Source organism: Strigops habroptila, chromosome 6, assembly GCF_004027225.2.
Source record: "Strigops habroptila isolate Jane chromosome 6, bStrHab1.2.pri, whole genome shotgun sequence".
NCBI lineage: Eukaryota > Metazoa > Chordata > Aves > Psittaciformes > Psittacidae > Strigops > Strigops habroptila.
This window is the reverse complement of record NC_044282.2, coordinates 2016036-2036855: the sequence shown is the minus strand read 5'-3', so window position 1 is coordinate 2036855 and position 20820 is coordinate 2016036. Positions and strand designations below refer to the sequence as shown.

The window sequence follows — 20820 nt, the reverse complement described above, 5'->3', positions numbered from 1 at the left end:
GTGCTGTTGCCAAACAATGCTTTAGGAAGCGCTCCCAGTGAATCCTGTACCAACAGGATTACATCTGTTCAGAGGAGCTCTGTGGAAAGTTATTTAAAAAAACACCTTGGTTTTAGAGGGTTTTTTAAAAAAATCAGCCACATGCACTCTTATGCTGGATGTCCCTAACAGCTCACTTAAATTTTAAGGGCATGAATCCATATTTAATTTTATTTTGATTTTTTGCATCATAATTTATCTTTATAGCCAAAGGGCAGGGTAATTTTCTAGGGAATAATGACAGGCTGGGATGAGCTGAGTGCTCAGAGCACAGCTGGGAGCCATTACCACCACCTGATCATTAATCTCCAGGAAGCATCCTGCATGAAGGGACTGCACTTATTGCTCCTAGAGAATAATACCTGGAAAACAATGAGCAGATGGATTATTCTTCCGGGTGGTAGAGTTCCAGTAAGCATAGGGAAGGCATTTCAGGGAATTACCTCAGACCAATAACTGACAAGTGAGTCATTCCTGCAATATTTGCAATATTCTACTCTGTTTAGAGCTTATTGCACAAAATCAACAATAGCAGTCACAAAAAAGAATCTTCATGCTTGCTCCAGTAATGTAAGCACTTACAAAACTAAGGCAATGCTTTCCCTAAAAAAAAGAGCTGAATTTCCAATATCCTTCTTGGTAAATGACATTAACTATTCATTTTACCAGCTGTTGTTTGTGAAGAGTTAAAAGGAATTCTGTACTTGTCAATTCCACTGCTTGCAGAATATCATCTATGTTTTTGTTCCTACAGTACTACTCCTATGGAAATGTACTGCAGTCTAATTACTTATAAGAGTTCTTAAGTGAAAGCTTCTTTAAAAGTAATCTTAGCAGATCTCTATTCCTTCTTATGTTCTGTGTCCTTTAATTAGAATAAAAATCCTGTCCATATCAGACAAGAAAGACCTGCCTAGACTTCAGCATTCAGCATGTGCAGCAGTATACTATTGTAATGGTCAAGTCCCCAGTGCATGATCATAAAACATACTATGATAAAAGAAGAGGCAGCTGTCACCTGCCTAAAATATGATAAGCAAGTATGCCCTGGTTGCTTTTGGAATACCATTTTGCCTGGGCTTTAAGTTACCACCCTAGCAATATTTTCACATTTCTGCATGTTAATTTTCACTTCAGTAAGTATATCAAGAGACATGTTCTGGGGTTGGCAGAGAAATTTATAATTATTATAACCTCACTAAACCTGCACATTTAAATTCACATGTATTAAATCCATGGCAACCAGGGCCTATCATTCTACAAGTCTAACGTGCTCCATGTGGGAAGTGCCCTGGTAGAGAATGAAACTATTCCTTGCAGCAAGCAGCTCACAGCCTTAGCAGTGGGTGTGCTGAATGAGCTCTTCACAACATTGTGCGTGTTTCCTTAGACAGCCACGGACAGTGTGACACTGCTGCCCTGTGTGTGTTGTATTCATTTACTGCATTGATGAAGAGGCAAAAGAAATTAAGAAAGAGGTGGTGGGAGACAGAGAAAAGAGGCATAGCAAACAACTGTAAAAGCAAGCTTTCATGCTGTCATGCAATGTAATCATGGACATTCAAGCTCATTCTGAGATGCTACCGTACACTCATAATTAGATCAGTAACTACAACATCCCACAGGTAATGTGGAAAAATAAGTGTCTGCGACATGAAGCCTCTGTTCCTGTGGGTTTACCTGCATCTCCAGACAGTGCAGCGGTGCTTTTACTTCGGGCCAGGAAGGAGTGAGTGGGCGTCAGGAGCCTGCTAACAATGCTGCTCTCCCATGGACTGAGCTGTAGGCGGCGAGCTGAACGTGCACCGTACAAGTAAGATGTTAGATCAAACACTTCACAAACACATGCTGCAGAAGTATTAGTATTAGCTCATCACTACTGCATACCACAAAAACCTTGAAACTGTCCTCTAGAGATCAAAATCATGCAATCATTCAGTACTTTGTATTTTATTCTTACCCCATTTTAGTAAAGGAATTCATATAGGAACATATATCTGATATCCTATATGTTCATATAGGAGCATATATTTATTTGTGTTCCTGCCTGTAGCATTATGGCAAATTGTTATCAAATTAATACTGATGTATTGCACATATGATATTCCCTATTAGGTATTAAGGGACAACTTCTGTACTATAGGAGAGCAGTTGCCACTCCTAAATATAGGCTTTGACAGAGATGTTTATGTCCCTCTTCTACACATAAATAGTTACAAAAAAGACCAGTCACTAAAACACCTTCCAAAGTCTGCCAGCTGAGCTAGAAAAAACAAAGAAGGTTGCTTAATACTATACTGAGAATTGTGTCAAAGAAAGAGGTTTTATCAAAGCAACACAAAAGGATACAATGCGCCTCAACTGCAGATACCAAGCTCAGCAGCTACAGTTCTCTCAGTAATACACTAAGTCACAGAATAGAGTAAGTATATTCCATCATTAATTCTCTGACAAAAAAAATCCTGGTAATGTTGAATTTAGAACAGTAGCAAAAGCCAACCTTTTGCATTGTTAGTCTGTTTTGAAAACACATTACATATTGACCTGGCTGCAATCACTCCCTTGCCTTGCTTTTCCGCAACATTGCTTAATGCAAATTTAGCTTGTCAATATATTCCTTTTACCTTGTAGAATTTCTTTACTTTTTAAAAAAATACTATTGAAACATTGATCATGGTGAAGTAGCAACTAAAAGAGCCCTAAAAGTTACTTTTTATATTGAAAGAGGTGTTTCTTTGATACTCTGATGCAACAAATGGTATTATAAGCATCACAAAAAACCCCATTCAACTAGTTCCCATACTAGTTCATTATAATAAACCTACATCATAGCAATAACCTTGACATTGCAAGTGAAATCAGGTGCTCTTACGTCTCAGCCTTACTGTGGTGTTTACAGCAACAAAACAAACTGCAATTCGAATTTATGAGGCTCAGCCTCTAACCCATTCATTGTGGCTGGCTGTAATAAACTTGAGATTAATTTGCATTTTTAAAGGTAGAGATCCATCACTTTTAATAGCCATAAACTCCAAATCTGTCTTTAATCTACTCCATGCTGAGCCCCCATGAAAAGAGGGGCCGATCTCAATCTCATCCTATGAAAATCTAATTGCCTAATCTGCCCTCAGTGCTGTTTTTCACTTCTCAAATTGCTCCCCTAAATTCTGCTAACTCAATAAGGGGCATTACTATAGAAATATAGGACTCTCAAACACAGCAGGCTCTCTGGATGAGTGTCCTTATAAAGTGTACTGCTGCCAGAGCTCTTTGTGATTAATAGTTCCATTCTGCATTGGTACAGATTTCACAGACACACAGAAAACCCTACAGAGACCTCTATTACAGCTCACACATTATCATAAAGCTTGTAATTTAATAATGAAAAAAAAAATTTCTTTCACAGAACTACCATTAAACTGGATGCAATAATGGCAAAATCTTTGCTTCCTTTCTTCTCCAGGCACCATGCTCTGTATGATCACTCTTTAAAGCTACTGTTACAAGACAAGAGATTCCTTTTTTGTGGTCTCAGGCTTTACTAGATGAGGCTCACAAGCATGAGTATGGAAAAACTCTTCTACTGCAGTTTAACACAAAGATAACACAACTTCAGAAAGCAATCCCTGATATTTTTGGCCAATAAATCAGTACCACCTATACGATCAATTTTGTGGAGTTCATCTGTATAGCTGCAAATTGCTGATAAGTAAATGTCACAATGCAATATGGCCCTGTGGGCTAGCACAGACCCTATATGAAGCCCCAGAGATGAAGTAGTTTCATGAGGACACGGTTAAGAGATTGATGAGTTAGAACACTAAATTGTCATGTCCCACCTGTCCCATTTGTTAGTAAGGTGAGTATGGTTTAAATCCCTTTTGTCTTTGTCCCTAACACAGGGGAGCTTATATCCACATTACCTACTGGAAGCAATCGTGTGCCCACAGCATCCAACTGTCAGCACTGAGGCAGTGTTTGCGAGTGAGCTATCCGATATGCACCAAACAGTGAGCTAGGAGAGATCAACAAAAACTCTCTTCCCCATATAAGCAGTGGACCTGATTCAGAGGTGTCAAAATACTTTTAGCCATCTCCTTAGATCTCCCAAATTGATTTAGATCAGAGTTCATTTAAATACACCTCAGCTTTGTGGATCATGGTCATCACATACTGAATTCTCCAGGTGCTCCCTAAAAGCATCATATTTGACATTTTTAATACATATTCCTAGTCATTATCATCACCATTAACCTAGAACAGACAAATGAACTTTTGCCCACTGGGTTCCAAGTACAAGAGTATTAACACCTAAATGTGTTGAACAACTTAACTTTGGTGTCCAATTCACACTGAAGCAAATGGAATACAAACCAAAGAGCATCTAAATAATAAGATGAACTTTAAGGCAACGAAGTCAGTTGATGTTTTTTTCTTGCTCCTTTTGTTTTTAATACCTGGGGCAGGGATTGGGGGGCGTTCTCAAGATTCAGTCCTTCAAACTATCTGATAGACAAAGGGAAACAATATTTTTTATTCTCATGTTGTGTTAGGCTATCACTCTTAGGGCTGCTTGCTCCCTGTTTCCACGCAGGAAGCCCATTCATTATAGGGTTGCTGGTGCAAGCAAGTACCCCCGGCCACAGCTACAAGCAGATTAGTTTAAACAGATTAAATATCTTTATAGCCTAACTTCTAACTGAAAAACGCACAAAGTCCCAGGGAGCTGGCAACAGTGAATTGATTACAATCATCTATATTTGTCTTCAGGATATACAAACTGAACATCGGAAAATTATCTTAGCAGCAGCACAATAAATTGCAAGTAAGCAAACAGCAGCATCTGCTTAGTCCTAGGAACAGATGGGGGACAGGGACTGAACAGGCCTCCTGATGAGCACCACGAAGGGGAGACCAGTGATAACACTGGTGTTACTCATATAGAGCCACAAACATGGTAAGGAGTAGATGGGCAAGACTACTCTATGCTTAGATTGTCTTTCGACAGAAAACAATTCTTGAGTCCCTGAATTTCTTCCATGAAGGTGGCAAACAATGGTAATACAGTGGTTGAGACCTCCACCTATTTGAAAGGAAAAGCACTGTAGAGAGGAGGAAAAACACAACTATGCTGCAAATTTTGCTTTTCAAAACTAAGAAAGTGTGTAACTCATACCTCATCTAAAGTATTATCCACTTGAAGAGCTTTCTTTAAAGAGCACAATCACCAAAATTTATTGGTCAACAGCAGCTTTCTCCACTTGAATACGTGTGTTCATGTTTTGTTACAGTTTCAACTACTCAGACCTGTACCACTAACATAAAAGCATGATGAGAAGCTGCCCGATCGTAAAATTTGATAAAGAGCTATATAGCAATACTATATTTGAAAAGGAATTAACCATTCGTTTAGGCAATTAATTAATGAAAACTTTTGTCTTTTGCTGGGCCAAAATAAAAAATAATTCCTGTCCTTCAAGTGGTAAAGAGGTGCTGCTTAACAGAAGACATATTCTTGATGACAGCTCTAAGCCACTTAGGGTAAGCTTATCATCCTCATCTTCAGCTCACTGTTTTGCAGGTAGGAGCATGAATTACACACAAAGTGTGATTGAAAGCACTCTGGAAGGTGAAATGGGGGGCAGACAGAGCCTTCCTTTAAGCATTTGCCTTAAGATGTTGAGGCCACTGGAGAGACCACTGGCACTTCTCCAGATACATGCTCAACTAGATTTAGGCATATGACTTCACGCAAGAAAGAAGGCACTTAGAGTGTTTGGATTTGCTTTCTGTCTTGAAAGACATAAAGGACTCCTTAAGAGTTCTGTGCCATTCTAATAGAAATGCCAAGCAAAATAACTGAAGTTTTTGACATATGGCCATCACTTCTTCCATGTTCCTTCCCTTTCCCCACTGCTATGCTGCCTAGTATTCAGTCTAACTTCTCCTGTATTTCAATGGGTGGCGGAAACTATAACACAATGAGTTACACTCCATAAGAGACTACATATTTAATGTCTGCTGTTCTTTCCCCCGGTAAGATCTTTCCTCAAAGAAGCATCCCCTGGCAAAGAACAGAAACCATCTGCAAAAAAATACATACACCTGAAATCTAGTAGAAATAGAAATAACTAGATTTCAACGTTTAGAGAAAAAAAATCGTCGGAGTTTTGGAAGAAATTGTTTCCTAATGTAATGCTGTGTTTTTTGCAAGTTACCAGACTCTTCAACTAGGTTAGCCCACTCGGATTAGCATGGCTCATCAAATCAACCAGATACACACATACAAACATGTACGTAAACATGGCCCTTAGTTAAGGCACACAAATAATGACGTCTAGCAATCAGTTTTGCAACACAACTAAAATTCCATTCTAGAAATTGTTTTTTAAAACCTGTATTTATCTGGATTGAAATGTGACAGAACTTCTCATTCCCTGTAGAGGACGAAAAATTCCTACCAAACCCTTTTCTGTAAAGCTCTTTGCACACATTATACAAGAGATTCTTTTATAAAACTCTTTTAAGCTCAGTGTTTCAATCTCATAAATCCTCAGAACAGAGGTAGCAATTCAGCTACATTCATTTCCAAAAGCTTGATGGTTTATAATTTGTGCAGACTTGTAAACAACACAAACATACACTGAAATAAAATAATCTTTGAAGAGTAATGACGTAAAAAGTCAATAAACAGACTATATGAAAAACACGCATGCCTCTTCAATAAAAATAATCAGAAATGGTAATAAAATAACTGCTTGAAAGCTTCATGCAACGTGTTCTTAGATATTCAAGAACTACTACCAAGGAAGAAAGGAAAACAAAATAATGACAAAATGGCCTAATGCAAATAAAGGGTCACACATGATTGCATGCACTATGGAGCGATGTATTCTTTCAATAGTTGTACCTCATTTACTAAAGACCTGACAGAAGCACTGCTTTTATCATTTGCTAAAGTAAGATTGTTTAGGTAAGTTCTCATTTTAAAAAACAAATATATATTTCTTCTCATAAGAAAAAATGTTCAACCATTTACTTTTCACATTTGAAGTCTTTTCACTCCCACTTAGATGAAGTACAGAAAATGACTTCAGAAGTTTGGTTTATGTGCAAAGTAATACATCAATATAGAACATTCTTTCTTGCTTTTCCTTTTTTTTTTTTTTTCCTTTTTTTTCTTTGAAACTGTACCTCTGTCTGGAGAATTTAGTAATGTTGCAGATGAGGAGGAGAGCCGCTTGTTAATGACTGGATCAACATGTTTCGAAAGGTTCATTGTTGAAACAGACCGCCTGTCTGGATCTAAAACAAATGGAGATAATGCTAATTGACAGCCCACATGCAGTAGTGCAAGTTCCTAACTCACTAGTGGGAGGAGAAAAACATGACTAGGTCATTCCTGCTCTACCACAAGTACTTTCAAAATAGGATGGACTTCTCAGCAGACATTGTACAGGTGACTCAAAGACTGGGCACAAAAAGATTTAAGTTTCAAACGTCTAAAATATTTTGTTCATTGATTATCATTTGACCAGGTTGCAATCCAAGGACTTAATGCAGGATCTAAAGTAGATGCTAGCAGACAAGATGCAATTGTTTATCTATGACAAGTACAACAGCATTGTATTTATCTGTTCTGACCTAGCGGGTCAGAACCCAGGAAAGTGGATTAAAGTATACTCACTGTGTACAAAAAATTTCCATAGGGTATAGAACTAGCAAACTGGGTACTGGAAGGAAGATAAAACTCAGAAATGGGTTTTAAAAGGAGGAATCAAAACGTTATAGCCAAGACAGGCCCCTGTAGGCTGGCAAAAATATCCTACAATGATCTATGTGGTATATTGAGAGTGCTGTGTGCAAGTCAGTACTGGAGACAGGAAACTCAGGCTTCACCTGTCACAGGTCTTTGTAAGAACAATATCTGTGGGAATAGGACGGAGATTTTGATTTCTTATATCTAACCTATAGCTGAGAAAATGCATAGCATATCAGCGCAGCCAAGAAGTTTCTGCATTTGGCATAAAGGATATATGCTTTATGCACAAAGCAGCTTTCTGAAGATGAAAAATGACAATATGAAAAAAATCACTTCCTGTATTTGGCATGCCAACAATTCTCTTGTGTCAATGAACATTATTTAAATGAATGAAATTTAGCATGAGGATTTCTGTGTAGGTGTTGGCAACACAAATCCTATAAATGTAGAACAGGGCAAATGCAATCCATTGCCTAGAAGATTGCTGGTTTCTTTGTTCTAAAAAAAATTAAAATATCCATGAGAAACACATCAGCCAATGCAGCTGGTTTTATGTCCGTGTTCATGTGCGAAATAATCATAAATCCTGTGTATATGTAGTATGCCAAAAGGGTTTTAGAATAGACCAAAATATTCAAATTGTGTCTCCCTGAATTCCAGAAGACAGAATATTATGCTTCATTTCAGTGAATTGTGCCAAATCTTTAGAGTCAGCCAGTAGTAACTCTCCATAGTAAAAACAAATAATAATGAGAAAATCTGCTACTAACAATAGTTCTAATCTATCAGCATGATGTTAAGCATGCATTGCAGCTACATGAGGGTGGTTTAGTTACTGATGATCTCATTTCCTGAGAACTAGCTATGCATAAAGGAATCAACAAACCACAGCAATTATGTACCAGGTTTTCTAGCACCACCCAGAGATCTGAAGTGGTGCTCCAGGCCTGCTAAATCGAGAAAGGTGAATGATGATTCAAAAAAATAACCTAGGGACAGAATGCAAGACAATGATTTTTCACAGTAAAGAAAAAAAAAAAATAAAAAAATCAAATAAGTCATACAGAGTTAAGCAAAAAAGTAACCTTCTATGAGAAATAACTGTTTATTGAACTTATATATGACAGATTTCAGAGCATTCTTTCCTCAACTTTTTTTTCCCTCTTTGATGAAAGGTTGGACACCTTAAAATGTATACATTAGAGTAGGAAGAGAAGAATTCTAAGTACCATTTTCTGATGAAAGAAGTAAAGGATGAGTTCTCTTTTTGGGCTCAAGTCATATTTAACAGGGCATACACACATGAATGATTTGCGGGTTAAGTTAGAGAAGATAACTGGGGAAAAAAGTACGTAGTTAAAATTCACTTAACCTTAATTTGCCCATCTTTAAATTTTTACAGGGGACAAAAGGAACTTCTATCTCCCAGAACAAAATACAGATAGCTTATACAAAGAATAATTTTTATTCCTCGTGTCTGTTTTAATCTCAGTATCTCGGTATTTGGTTATTTCCACCAGATCTCTCTCTTGAGCCATGATATTTAGCATTTGCACACAATAGCTCATATCACAAGATTAACACAGCACAAGCACACCCACACTTACACAAACACCACCAAAGCAGCAGAAGCGAGAAGCTGTAGCAAGACAGAGTAAGAGAATAAGTCAACTCCCGAAACAAGCTTCAACTTTTGTTCATATTTCTCCTTGTTACCTTTTTGCTACACAAGAATGCCAGAAACATGCCACTGCTAGCAATACAATGATCAAGAGCAAAGAATTTAAACCAGCAAACACTGAATCATCCTTCCTTTTAAAAGAAGTGAGTAAATTCCAGTTAACTGGCAGGGCAGGGAAACTGGCTAGCAAACCAAGCCTCCCTCTTTACCTGTGTTATTAATGCGGCTATGTAGTGCTCCTCCCCAGGACCACCTGTTTTGCTTTTGTTTTGGCTTCTGGCTTCTTTCAATTGTGCGACGTACAACAGCTTCATGTCGTTCCTTAAGTACAATAGGATAATACATTTGGACACTATTGGGTTTTTAACTTAATCTTCTCTTCAAACCCGCTACCCTCAACATGGACAAAACCTCGCAGGCATCTTGGACTTGTGTTCAAGCTTATGTGCTGCCTACTAAGACACCCACTAGAACAGCACTAAACAGCAATTAAGCCATAAGTTAAAACATTAACTGTAACTTTGGAAAGGTAAGATCTGGTTGAGACCTGCAGAACTGCAGAGAAAAAACAGTGGCCTTTTTATGGCAGCCACTACACAAACACACTTTAGGGCCACTTCTTACCTTGTATCTCTCACCTACTAAATACTAGAACAGTGGCAGAGATAGGAAACAAAAAAAACCCAAAACAAACCAACCCAAAAGGATGAGCATGAGCTACACTGCATGTAGTTCCCAGCTTACCTGAGACAAATCAGTCACAAGCATATTTCATTACACACTCACTTTCCTAAAGGTTTTGTTAGGGCAATTAATATTTAGCTACCTTTATACTCAATGACTAAGAATGAACAGATAACCATACAAAACTGACAAAAAAGTGTATTTATCTATATGGCATTGCACAAACTCATACAATGTAACTCAGAGATGCTCATCTTAACTGCATTCGATTCACAAAGGGCACTTCAAGAAGCAGTATCTGTGCAAGTAAGGCTTAAAATCCTCTTGCATGCTCTCTCATACTGACCATGGCTTATGTTGCATTCTTTCCATCAACTCTCAGAGAAAAAGTACTTTATCTTATGGCGAAAGTGTTTTCATTACATTCATTGTTACCTTATCTTCTTCTAATCTCTGCCTTCGCTTTTCCTCTACGGCAGCTCGCCTTCTCTCTTCCTTTAATCTTTGCTCTTCTAGCTTCTTCCTGCGTTCCTCTAAGTGTTTTTCATAATGTTGCCGGGCTCTCTCTTCTCTTTCTAACCAGACTGATTCTCTTGCAGCTGTGACAAAAATCAGTAAGAAAAATATTAACATGCTATATATGATGAAGTCTTTAATACTATTTGAATAACCAAACTAAATGAAAAAACTTTTGAACTAGTTTTCTTAAGACAACATGCATAATATCTCTCGCCATGTATTAAAACATCATGTACCCTCCTCACACATGCATTTCATCTCAATTTACTTACTATGAGTTACCACCAGAAATAGTTAAATTAATTGAACATATAGTTTCTATCTGGAAGAAAGGAATTTTTGTTAGTTTAAAATACTTAAATGCATATGTCAGATCTATGTGAACATACTTCTGTTGTACAAACCATGATAATTGTCCATAATCTTTTACTATAAAAAGAAAGGTAATAAAAAGAAAGATAAAACTAATCACCATCCTTACTGATCAATACAGACCTCTTATGACAGAAGTGGCTGGGATGTCAATTCCAGCACCTGGATTGTTAGCCAAATCAACAGCTGGGAAATCATGCTTATTATTCATGAGGACACAAAAGGAAGGAAACAGCCACTCAGAGCTTGAGGTTATGGGCCTGAACAGGTGAAATATTTTACTTCATAAAACCAAATCTGAACAGAACTTAACTAATAATATATGTTGAACAACACAATACTGTTAATCATTTTTCCCAATTCAACATTAGGTTTTTCTCTTCCTCTTTTTCCTCAAACGATAATTCATTAGTGTTGGACTGCAGTAACATTAAATAACTGTTAAACGCCATTCCTGGAGGATATGGTATTACTCTTTCCTTCTGTACTTTCTGTATAACTAACTTCCTGTGAAGCTTTTCCTGCTAGTTTTCATCTTCACAATTGTTTCCTATTTGAGTTTACTGTTGCGTTTCAACTCTGATACAGAAATGCTTAGAGGGTTTGTTTCACTTTTGCAGACAGCACTGCACAGATACATATAGACACAGAGCTTGTAATGTTTTAACTTTTAAAGAAAGCCAAACACCAAGAAACAGCACACCCACCCTACTACATAGACTGTGAACACGTTAAGTAACCCAAGCAATGGAGTTCAAAACTGGTATTCAGTCATACCATTCTGCAGAAGTTTTCAAACACCCATTCACTTAGAAAAAGCTAAGAGCACCTAAGGAGCTTAGTAGCACATATTTCATGAAAGTCCATCTAGCTGCAGCATGTTTACGGTCTCTAATGATTATATTGAGACAAGCCACTGCTGTGAGCCAAAAGACTTTCACAGATCCTGAGATCAACTGGATCTTTTGTGCCTGGAATCTGCTTACAATGGCAACCCAGCATGAAAAAGCGCTCTGGTTCTCTAATGAAAATAAAGCACTCTTGAAGGATGGAAGAAATTAAGAAAAGCAAAGAATCAAAACACAATAACTTTAACTGATGTGAATATTAATTTGCTTATAAAAGACATGGAGATTGTTCTTTCTGTCATTAATGTAAATGGTTAGACCTTCTTGGGGTATTATTTGTGGTGATTTCCATAGGCTTCAGCCTGTCATGTTTTTTAAAAAAAGTAATGGAAACAGTGTATTTGAAGATTCATGACTAAATTCAGGAAGAGAGAAGATGAAAACATTTAAATGTTTCTGTATGTAAAAGATTTAACTTTCTTATATGCTCTCGCTTCTGGGAAGTGCTAAACCTCTGGACAGAACACTAATCTTGAGTTTTCTGCTCCTCAGAGGAGAGATGATAAAATCATACATCTGTGATAAGGAAAGACAGCTCAATAACAGAAACACACATTAGTGATGGATTAACCAAGGCAAATGGAAGTGCTAAACTGGAATAAATGATAACAAAAGAAATAGATCTGACTTCAAACAAATACAAAAGCTACCTCTATCATCTTTAAGTTACAGGCAAAAAGCAGTAGAGAATATCCACCCATCTGTTAACATGAGGAAGCTATTAATTTTATGTTTGGACCGAGTATTTTGCAAGTACATAAAAGCATGATTTATGATACATCTCTTTTCTGAGAAAAAGTATAATATCTATTTTCATTAATTTAACTTTTTCCACAGATAGGAAAATAATCTTTCCTGCTTCTATTTTTTTTTTCAAGGATTACTTCCTAGATTTCTTTTATTAAAGCATCAATGGAGAATGTCTGCTTTGTTTTTACTGATTCCTACATGCACTACTGACATTCTTGCATGAACTTAAGGGCTCAGCTTTTGCCAGCTACAAGGTAGGTATATACAATGACAGAAGTTAGTGTCCTTGGATATATGATGATATCTTCAAGAAAAAATAAAAATACTTAAATACCATTTTTATTTCATTCTCATGTTCCTATTTATGATTTTGCAGAACCTTTTTTTCCTGCCACACTTGACAGAAATTAATGAATTGTATCCTAGGGTAAAAAACCCTGAAGTTTACTCAAGGGTTAAAAAAGCCTACTCTAAAGTAAAAATTAGGGAAATTAAGCCCTGTTCTGAATACACAGGTGTGCTTCTAGAAGCACAGCAAGCTGTATTAAGAGCAACACATACATCGAATGCTTTGCTGATAGAAGGAATCAGCAGATAAGCCTACAGGAAACTAAAGATCTTTCTAAAAGGCCCAGTCAGCTTGGAAGAGCAAGCAATATGCAGGATGTGCAAGGGGAAAATATCTAGTTTTATGATAGCTCCTCCAGAAGCTATGCTAATACCTATACCTGGCGCTGAGCCAATGTTGGATGCCAGTACAGGTATGGTCCAACAAAATGCTTTATCTTAACAACTTTATGATACTTATCTCCCTTGAAATAATATAAATTGTATGACAAAATGCAAGAATCATTCAAAGAAAGCTTGATTGTGGCTCAAATAGCACCTGCATGCTGAAATCTTAAATGGCATAGGAACAAAGAAAAGTCACAGTCTGATCCTTGTTCTATTCTATTTCATTACTTAGTACCACCTATAAATCTGAACATAAGAATGTGATGTAAGGACACAAAATCAGAGCATAAACCTAAGATTTAGAAACTGAGCTGTTAATACCTTCTGCTTGTTTGCAAGCTAGTAATGCTGGATTAGATTAAAAAGCAACATAATTAAGACTATATTTCTGACACCACTGAAGTGAATAATAGAGCAAAAGAAAACAAGGTCAATCAAGGAAAAAAAAAAAAATCAAGAAAAAAAAAGATTCCAATATTAAGAGACTTGTAAGACTTGAAACCAAGCAATTTTGCACTAGAATTAACTCATTTAATGTGGGAGATATTACCTGCAAATCATGCACATTTTTGTGGAAATAATTTTGTAGTTCCTTTCCCCAATCATGCACATAGACAGAGCACCATTCTTTGCAGGGGTTTTAAGCTAGGAGGGAAGGGGGAGCATGCATTAAGTGTCAAAGCCTCTATTTTCTGTTCAGCCATGTGAAGCAATGGATGTCCTCCCAGCTCCTCTTTTGCCATCCCTTCTGCTGTCTCTTCATTTCAGTCCTTCTTCTTCTGGTTTATTGCCTATATAAAGGCAGATGAGTCTACACCATGCTTTCTCAGTCTGCCTTTTGCATCCACCTTGGACGGACAGCTTACCTGAATAAAGATCCTATAGTCTCTGTCAATCTTTCCAGCTTTTATCTTTTCTGACTTTACAGCACTGACCTCAGCAGTAGCTTTCTCCTTTGACCGTTGTTTCACCTTTCCTCACTGCCAGCTCTGCACTGTCCGAGACTGTGATTGTCTCCTTGCTGCCTTAGCAGAAAAACGGATCAGTGATGCTTTAACCATACCTAGAAGTGGGAATGTTCTGCAGCAATGGCTGACTGAATGAATTAGAAGGTGAACTTCAGAGCTGTAATTAAAGTTGAAGTTAATGTTAGATTCTCTAAGCCAACCCTTCTCTGGTAACCACGCTCTGAGGGATATTCAGCACAGAATTTTTTAAACTAATCTTCCTTAAAAATTGTTTTCTTGTCATGTAAATGCTTCTGACACTCAAGTCCTCTGAGGACCTCACAAAATAATTCATATACTAGGGTCACTGATTCCCAGTTTCTGACTGTGAAAATGTTAGATAGATAAAGTTCTGTCCCCAACTGCCAGAGAAGAGAATAAGCCAGAAGGAATTCACTGACAGGAAAAATTTGTAATTTTTATTAATGTGATATTTTGTTAATGCTCACTTTCAAATGGGAGAGGAATATGTATCATCATGTGATCTTTGAAATATTATTTTAATGCTTATGCATTGTAAGTATTAAGAAATTAACGGAGCTAGCCAACCTGAAACTCTGACATATTCTAAAAACTAAGATTAATAACACATTTCCTGAAATGAAGAGTTAAGTCAGATGGCAGGATTACCATCTTTTGTTCCCAATGCCAGAAACTAAATGAGCCATGTGTCCTTGTCAGGATCATAATGGTGATAAAAAAGGTCACTCTTCAAGCAGTATTAGTGTAGATAAAGCATGCACAGATATAAGACTTAAAATGGTTTTCTCAAGAACCAGGGACTGAGATACTGTGAAAATCCCCAATCACCAACTCTTTCTCTTTGCTAGGCCACTACCTAAGGTTACCAGAATAAAACCCATTTTAAAACCCCAGTAACTTTCCCTGTCGAAAAACACATTTTGATTTTCCCTTGCAGTTACGGAGAACCAGGTCTATGCTAATAGATGGAACATGCCCAGAGACCAACTGGCATAGAACAACTTCCACCTGTACTACTAAACTTCTACCCTCCAAAATAATGACAGTAGTCAATCAATATGTGAGGAAAAGCCCGTGGGCTTCCCCCGCCAATTCTCAAAGCTTGTCTGGGAGTCAATTCCCTGCCAGGATCCATCAGAACAGTTTAATAGCAAGAACAATTGAGTTTCAGCACCAGGGAATGCTCTTAGCACTGTTTAATTTGCCAGTACTGATAAAACTAATATAGCAGAGTTGAGGGTGAAGCCCTGCTACTGGTTAATCAGTAGCTTTTATTAGACTTTTCCAGTTCGATCAGGCCATCTACCATGCTTGCTTTCACAAACTACTCAGTTCTGACATGCATGTCTCATAGTGTCTCCAGTGCCAAACACATCCCGTCAGCCTGAGACATGCAAAGGAGCCACAGCGCCAAGCTGGAGTCAGGAAAACTGTGACAGCTCCCTTCACTTTGTCCTCCAAGAACAGCCCTGTTTGACAGCTACCACCCTCACCTAGCGCTGCCTCTTCTGGGATTCCTCTCTTGCAAAACCCAAGAGGGTTGGTGTCACACAGAGAGACCTGATACTCATATTTTAAAAGACAGACGTTAACTTCATGCATAGACATTGTGGAAAGGAGTGCTAGCACAAACAGCACAAAATGAAAACATGATTTCTGAAGAGCAAGTGACACATGGGAAGCATTATTAAGATTACCTTAATAATCCTTTAAAGGTCTGAATGCACATTTCAACAAGTAATACACACATTACCAAAGAGTAAGCGAAATAAGAAGCTTAAAGCATAGCTGTTAAGCAATTCCTTTATTTCTGCCCATGTGAAAAGGCAAGCCGAAGGATAAAAGGTAAAACCCCAAAATTGATACAACTTCTTAGTTATGGAAAACATGAATTGCACAGGAAAAAACACAAATAATTCATCTTTCAGAAGTGTTGGGATGGCATTTCAAAAGCAATGCCTTTTCCACAAAGAAGGAACTAAAAAGTTCTCTTTTCCTGATGGGGTGATTAGCTGAAATAGCATACATGTCCCTGTGTGTCTTCTACATTTTCTAGAGAAACTAGACATGAATGTACTAAGGCGAAAGGGGCATTTTTTTTTAGAAGCCTTTTTACTCTTTTCAATTAGTAGCATACTATGACCCTCAAGAAACACAGATACGGACAGTGCCACCACACATACACTAGATGTATCCAGACAACCAAAATGACAGCACTCATCTTTCCTACTCTCTAAACTCTCATTAAAAAGAGCTAGACACCCAAGTGTGGTAAGTAGAATAAGACTACTAGAATACCACTGCCAGGTGCAAGCAAATCCTCAAGAGTACAGAGCACGGACTGACCCATTATATCACAATGCAAGCCACATCTATCATAGCACAGGAACTTGAAAAGAATTAAAACTTGAGAGTAAACAAAAAGGCTGGGGGGAACAGGCCTCAAATTAACCCTCCCATAACATTAGAATATTGACCAATAAACATAATCGTTATTCAACTGGTAGTCCACATGATCTCAATAGAAGGGTGGAACAACTTAATTTTCATGACAAGATGGATAACATGACCTCCTGTGGTTCCAGTTGCTGAAAGTACAAAGAATTGTCAAAGATTACTACCAGCTCTACACTTACAGAACTGAACACTGTCTTTTTTAGGGGGAGAAAGAGAAAATAATATCACTTGAGGTATGTCTGAAATTCTCAACTTCTGCTTAAAAAGAAGCCTTTGCTAAACTTGACAGATCCTCTGAATCAAAATGAAAGGAATTAAGTTTAAATCCAACTCGGTTCTATTAAAAAAAAAAAAAAAAAAAAAAAAAAAAAAAAGAAAAAAAGAAAAAACAAAAGAAAAAGCCCCTTCCTGCAGTTGCTTTACTGTTGCACGGCTGATGTCCCAGTATTAACAAAATCCAACTCTAATTTTCAGCAAGGCACATTTATGTAACAACATTATACAACTTGATGTTTAAGATAGGCAGCTGAGGCATTTTTTTCCTATGGTTCACATGACATGAGTGACTGATTATCTAGGTTCTGCACTAAAAAAAAATGAAGCTTGCATGCCATTGCGAAAATCATTGCTTTGCTGTACTGGAACAAAAAAAAATCTCAGGAGACAGCTCCTAAATCATAATGTTAGCAGACAAATATATAGATGAAAGTACAACAGCACTTTCAATTTTCTTGTTAGTTCAAAATAATTCTTCATGCAAGAACACACAATACACACGTACATCATGGGGACATGCAGAACTCTCCCATTTAGGCATGAAGGATTCTATGTCAAGTTAAAAAAACCCTACAGTTTGATGTGGCTTTCAAAACATCACACAAAAGGCCATGTTTCTCAACAGAAGTCATGTCCTTCCAGTAACAGATGTTCATTTATCAATAGCTAGAATAATTAGAGTTCAGGAAAACTTAAGGAAAGCATCTCCCTCTGCACTTGAGTAAAGCATTGTTACTACACAAAGACTGAACCTGAAAAGAGAATAATTTCAAGACGTGAAAACATCACCTGTGACAAACTAATCAGAATGAGACAGTAATTGTTGTGGAACTTGAAGAAACTAAGCTTACACGTACCATTAGCCTCAACTCCAGGAGCAGCTTTTTAGGGATTGGCAAATGTCCTGTCACGTTATCCCCTTGAGCAAGTGAAAACCAAATCTTTCCTTTACCCCTCCAGAACAACCCTAGTGATTCGTGCATGGTTAGTACAATGTTATAAGCTGCTGGATATTAATGTGTTAAAACCTATATGGCAATAAATCATGGCTCTCGAGGTTAGAAAAAGCAGCATAACTCTTCCTTGAGTTATGATATAGTTCCATAAAATTCCATAAGCTATAAAATGGAAATAAATAACTTCTGTTTCTCAAGCCATAAGAACAACACAGCATGCAAAGAAATCAGGGTGAATGTGAAAAAAAGAAGCAATACTTGGCTCCCCAACCTCCCAATTGCCACAGAATGTTGTTTCAGCCACACGTTCTTTTCAGAAAGCCATCAATTTTGCTTCACATAATTCTATAATTCTCCCACCACCACACTCAGTATAGTGCCCACCACTAGCCACTTTTTACGTAACCTTCCTGAACAGCATTATACATGCTTATGCGCAGGTGACATAAGATATTGAGCACAACTATTTGACACCTACTAAAGGTTTTAACTTTAGTAAAAAACCAAGCTTATACAGAAATATTCAATCCATACATTGGTGACCTGTTCTGCAATTCTATTTAATGGCAATACAGGATGCATTCAGCATATTAAGTAGTCTAATCTTAATTGGCAAAATATTCTAAAACTTCAAATTCCATCTACAGCAATGGTGGTTTTCTTGTGTTATTTCAGAATTTTTCATTCAGATTCACAAAAATAATAGGAATGCGACAGGTATAGAAATGATGAATCCCAAGATGTGCATGAATTTAAAAAAGTCTACTTTAAAGATGTAGTAGTGTGTCTAGAATGACGTTATTGCGTATCTAGCACTATCAGTTTGCTGAATGCTCTTGAGAGTAAACTGGAAAAAACATTGCAGGCAAATGATAGTCCATTAAAAAACACAAACAATAAAAAACCCAATACAGTAGGCCTTACCTAGTTGTTTTTCTCGTTCTTCCCTCCGTTCTCTAGCAAGCCGTTGCCTGTCATCAACCTTTAGTATTGTTGGATGATCTACAAATGGAGAGAGGGGGAAAATATTAGGCATATAGCATAAAATCAAATAGTGCCATAAACAAGTTTTTAAGGAAGGAACCATTAAAAACCTAGTTATTCTGCTTTCAAAATAGATCACATTTTCAGAAATCCATCTTAGTAAAAAAAAAATAAAAAAGAAAAAAATGAATGCATTCTAATTATCAAGATGTAAAATGCTCCCAAAGAATGGACTAAGTTGTAACTCTGAATTCCTTGCAAGACTACTGCCTGTGAAAACCCATGAAGAAAGTTTTTTGTTTCTAAGCCTGTAACACCTTGATAGCTTGAGAGCATTCTGAAACTACTGTATCTGAAAATACTGTCTATTATTCCATAACTTCTCTCCAAAATGCTTCCACAGGAAATTCTATTATAATGCAGCACCCTCTTTCCACCCATATTGCCTCGGAAACCCAGTAAGCCCTATTTCACAAGGCTGAAGCAGCTCAGTACCCAAGCAAAATAGATTGGATCGAAACACCGTAGAAGTTCCAGCTGAGCTTTTGAAGAGAGCAAGATACTGATCTCCACAGATGTTTGTATGCACATGAGTTAAAAGCTCTGGCAAACACATTAAGACAGCACATCACACGCATGGACGGGTATAATTCCAGTAAAGTAAGATGACAGTTTCCTCAACTATCCTTTGTAGATTGAAAGTTAGCTACATTATTTCTTTAAAAATATCTGCAACTGGCCACTTGCATCACAGCAATAAGACTAAGGATAATATGAAAAAACAAAACCAAAAAAAATAGTGTCAGAGCCCAGGCTTGGCTGCAAAAGTTCAATCTCGGTTGGAAAAACATCACTTGCTCAGCGAGTTCTCTGGAAGACAACAAAATGCTGACCAGCTAGCATCCTGCTTCCAGCCTCAGAGTGGAGCTGTTCCAGACAACAAGGGAACAAAATCCAAGTTACTTATTCATCTCAGCATGCTGCCAAAACTAATTTCCTACTTATCCTTAGCCTGTTAAACCTGGAAAGCTGTTAATTTTAAGCTTTTTTCACTAAAACTGAAAAAGTCTGCTTTGAATAAAAACACAACTAAACAAAAAAAACCACACAGAAAAATTGAAAATATTTATGGGCATAAAGAAATTACCAGATTTATTCTTGTATTGAAGGGAACTCAGCTTTTAATTATTTCAAGATAAAGAACTACCAAGAATACTGTCACCACGGAAATGCACATAAAAACAAGACAACAGATCCTTTTCACAATTCAGTGCTAATACACAAGTAAGCAATTTGTAAAGACATGTAAAGTCAGCCTATTTGTGTATAGACTACATATCTGTGAAAAAAGTTACTAGCAAAATAATACAATGGGGCATAAAAATGAGGTTAAAGATATCTGCAAAAATAAATTCCTAAAGTGAGGATGCGCTAGACAGATTTTGAAGTTACTTGAATTAGACAAAATCAGTAATGCGCATTTCATACTCTAACAGAAGTTTCTGTATCAAGATGACAGGATTTCTTGCATGAACGAGTTCACAGATGACTAGGTTCAGTTTACTTAGTCTTGAACTCTCATCAGTGAAAAACTATCATCTCAACAGTGGTCAGAGACTGCGGCCCCAACTAATGGTGTTATTAGCAATGCAAAGTAAGAGTGGCAATGAGAAAACCCATTGCATAGTTAGTAGAACATTTGAACATG

General features: G+C 37.3%; 1 protein-coding gene across 9 annotated transcripts in view; it reads right to left on the bottom strand.

The window, feature by feature from the left end:
* MAP7 (microtubule associated protein 7) overlaps positions 1–20820 on the bottom strand; it is a 110944-nt gene that overhangs the window by 23754 nt on the left and 66370 nt on the right. For 7 of the 9 annotated variants that reach the window (XM_030490385.1, XM_030490390.1, XM_030490387.1 and 4 more), the window contains exons 3-7: positions 19053–19130; positions 10602–10765; positions 9692–9803; positions 7234–7344; positions 1720–1833 (exon numbers count right to left, since the gene is read on the bottom strand). In XM_030490385.1, the coding sequence (XP_030346245.1) occupies positions 1720–1833; positions 7234–7344; positions 9692–9803; positions 10602–10765; positions 19053–19130 (579 nt within the window). The remainder of the gene's footprint in view (positions 1–1719; positions 1834–7233; positions 7345–9691; positions 9804–10601; positions 10766–19052; positions 19131–20820) is intronic. The other 2 variants (XM_030490388.1, XM_030490389.1) reach the window with 1 other exon arrangement.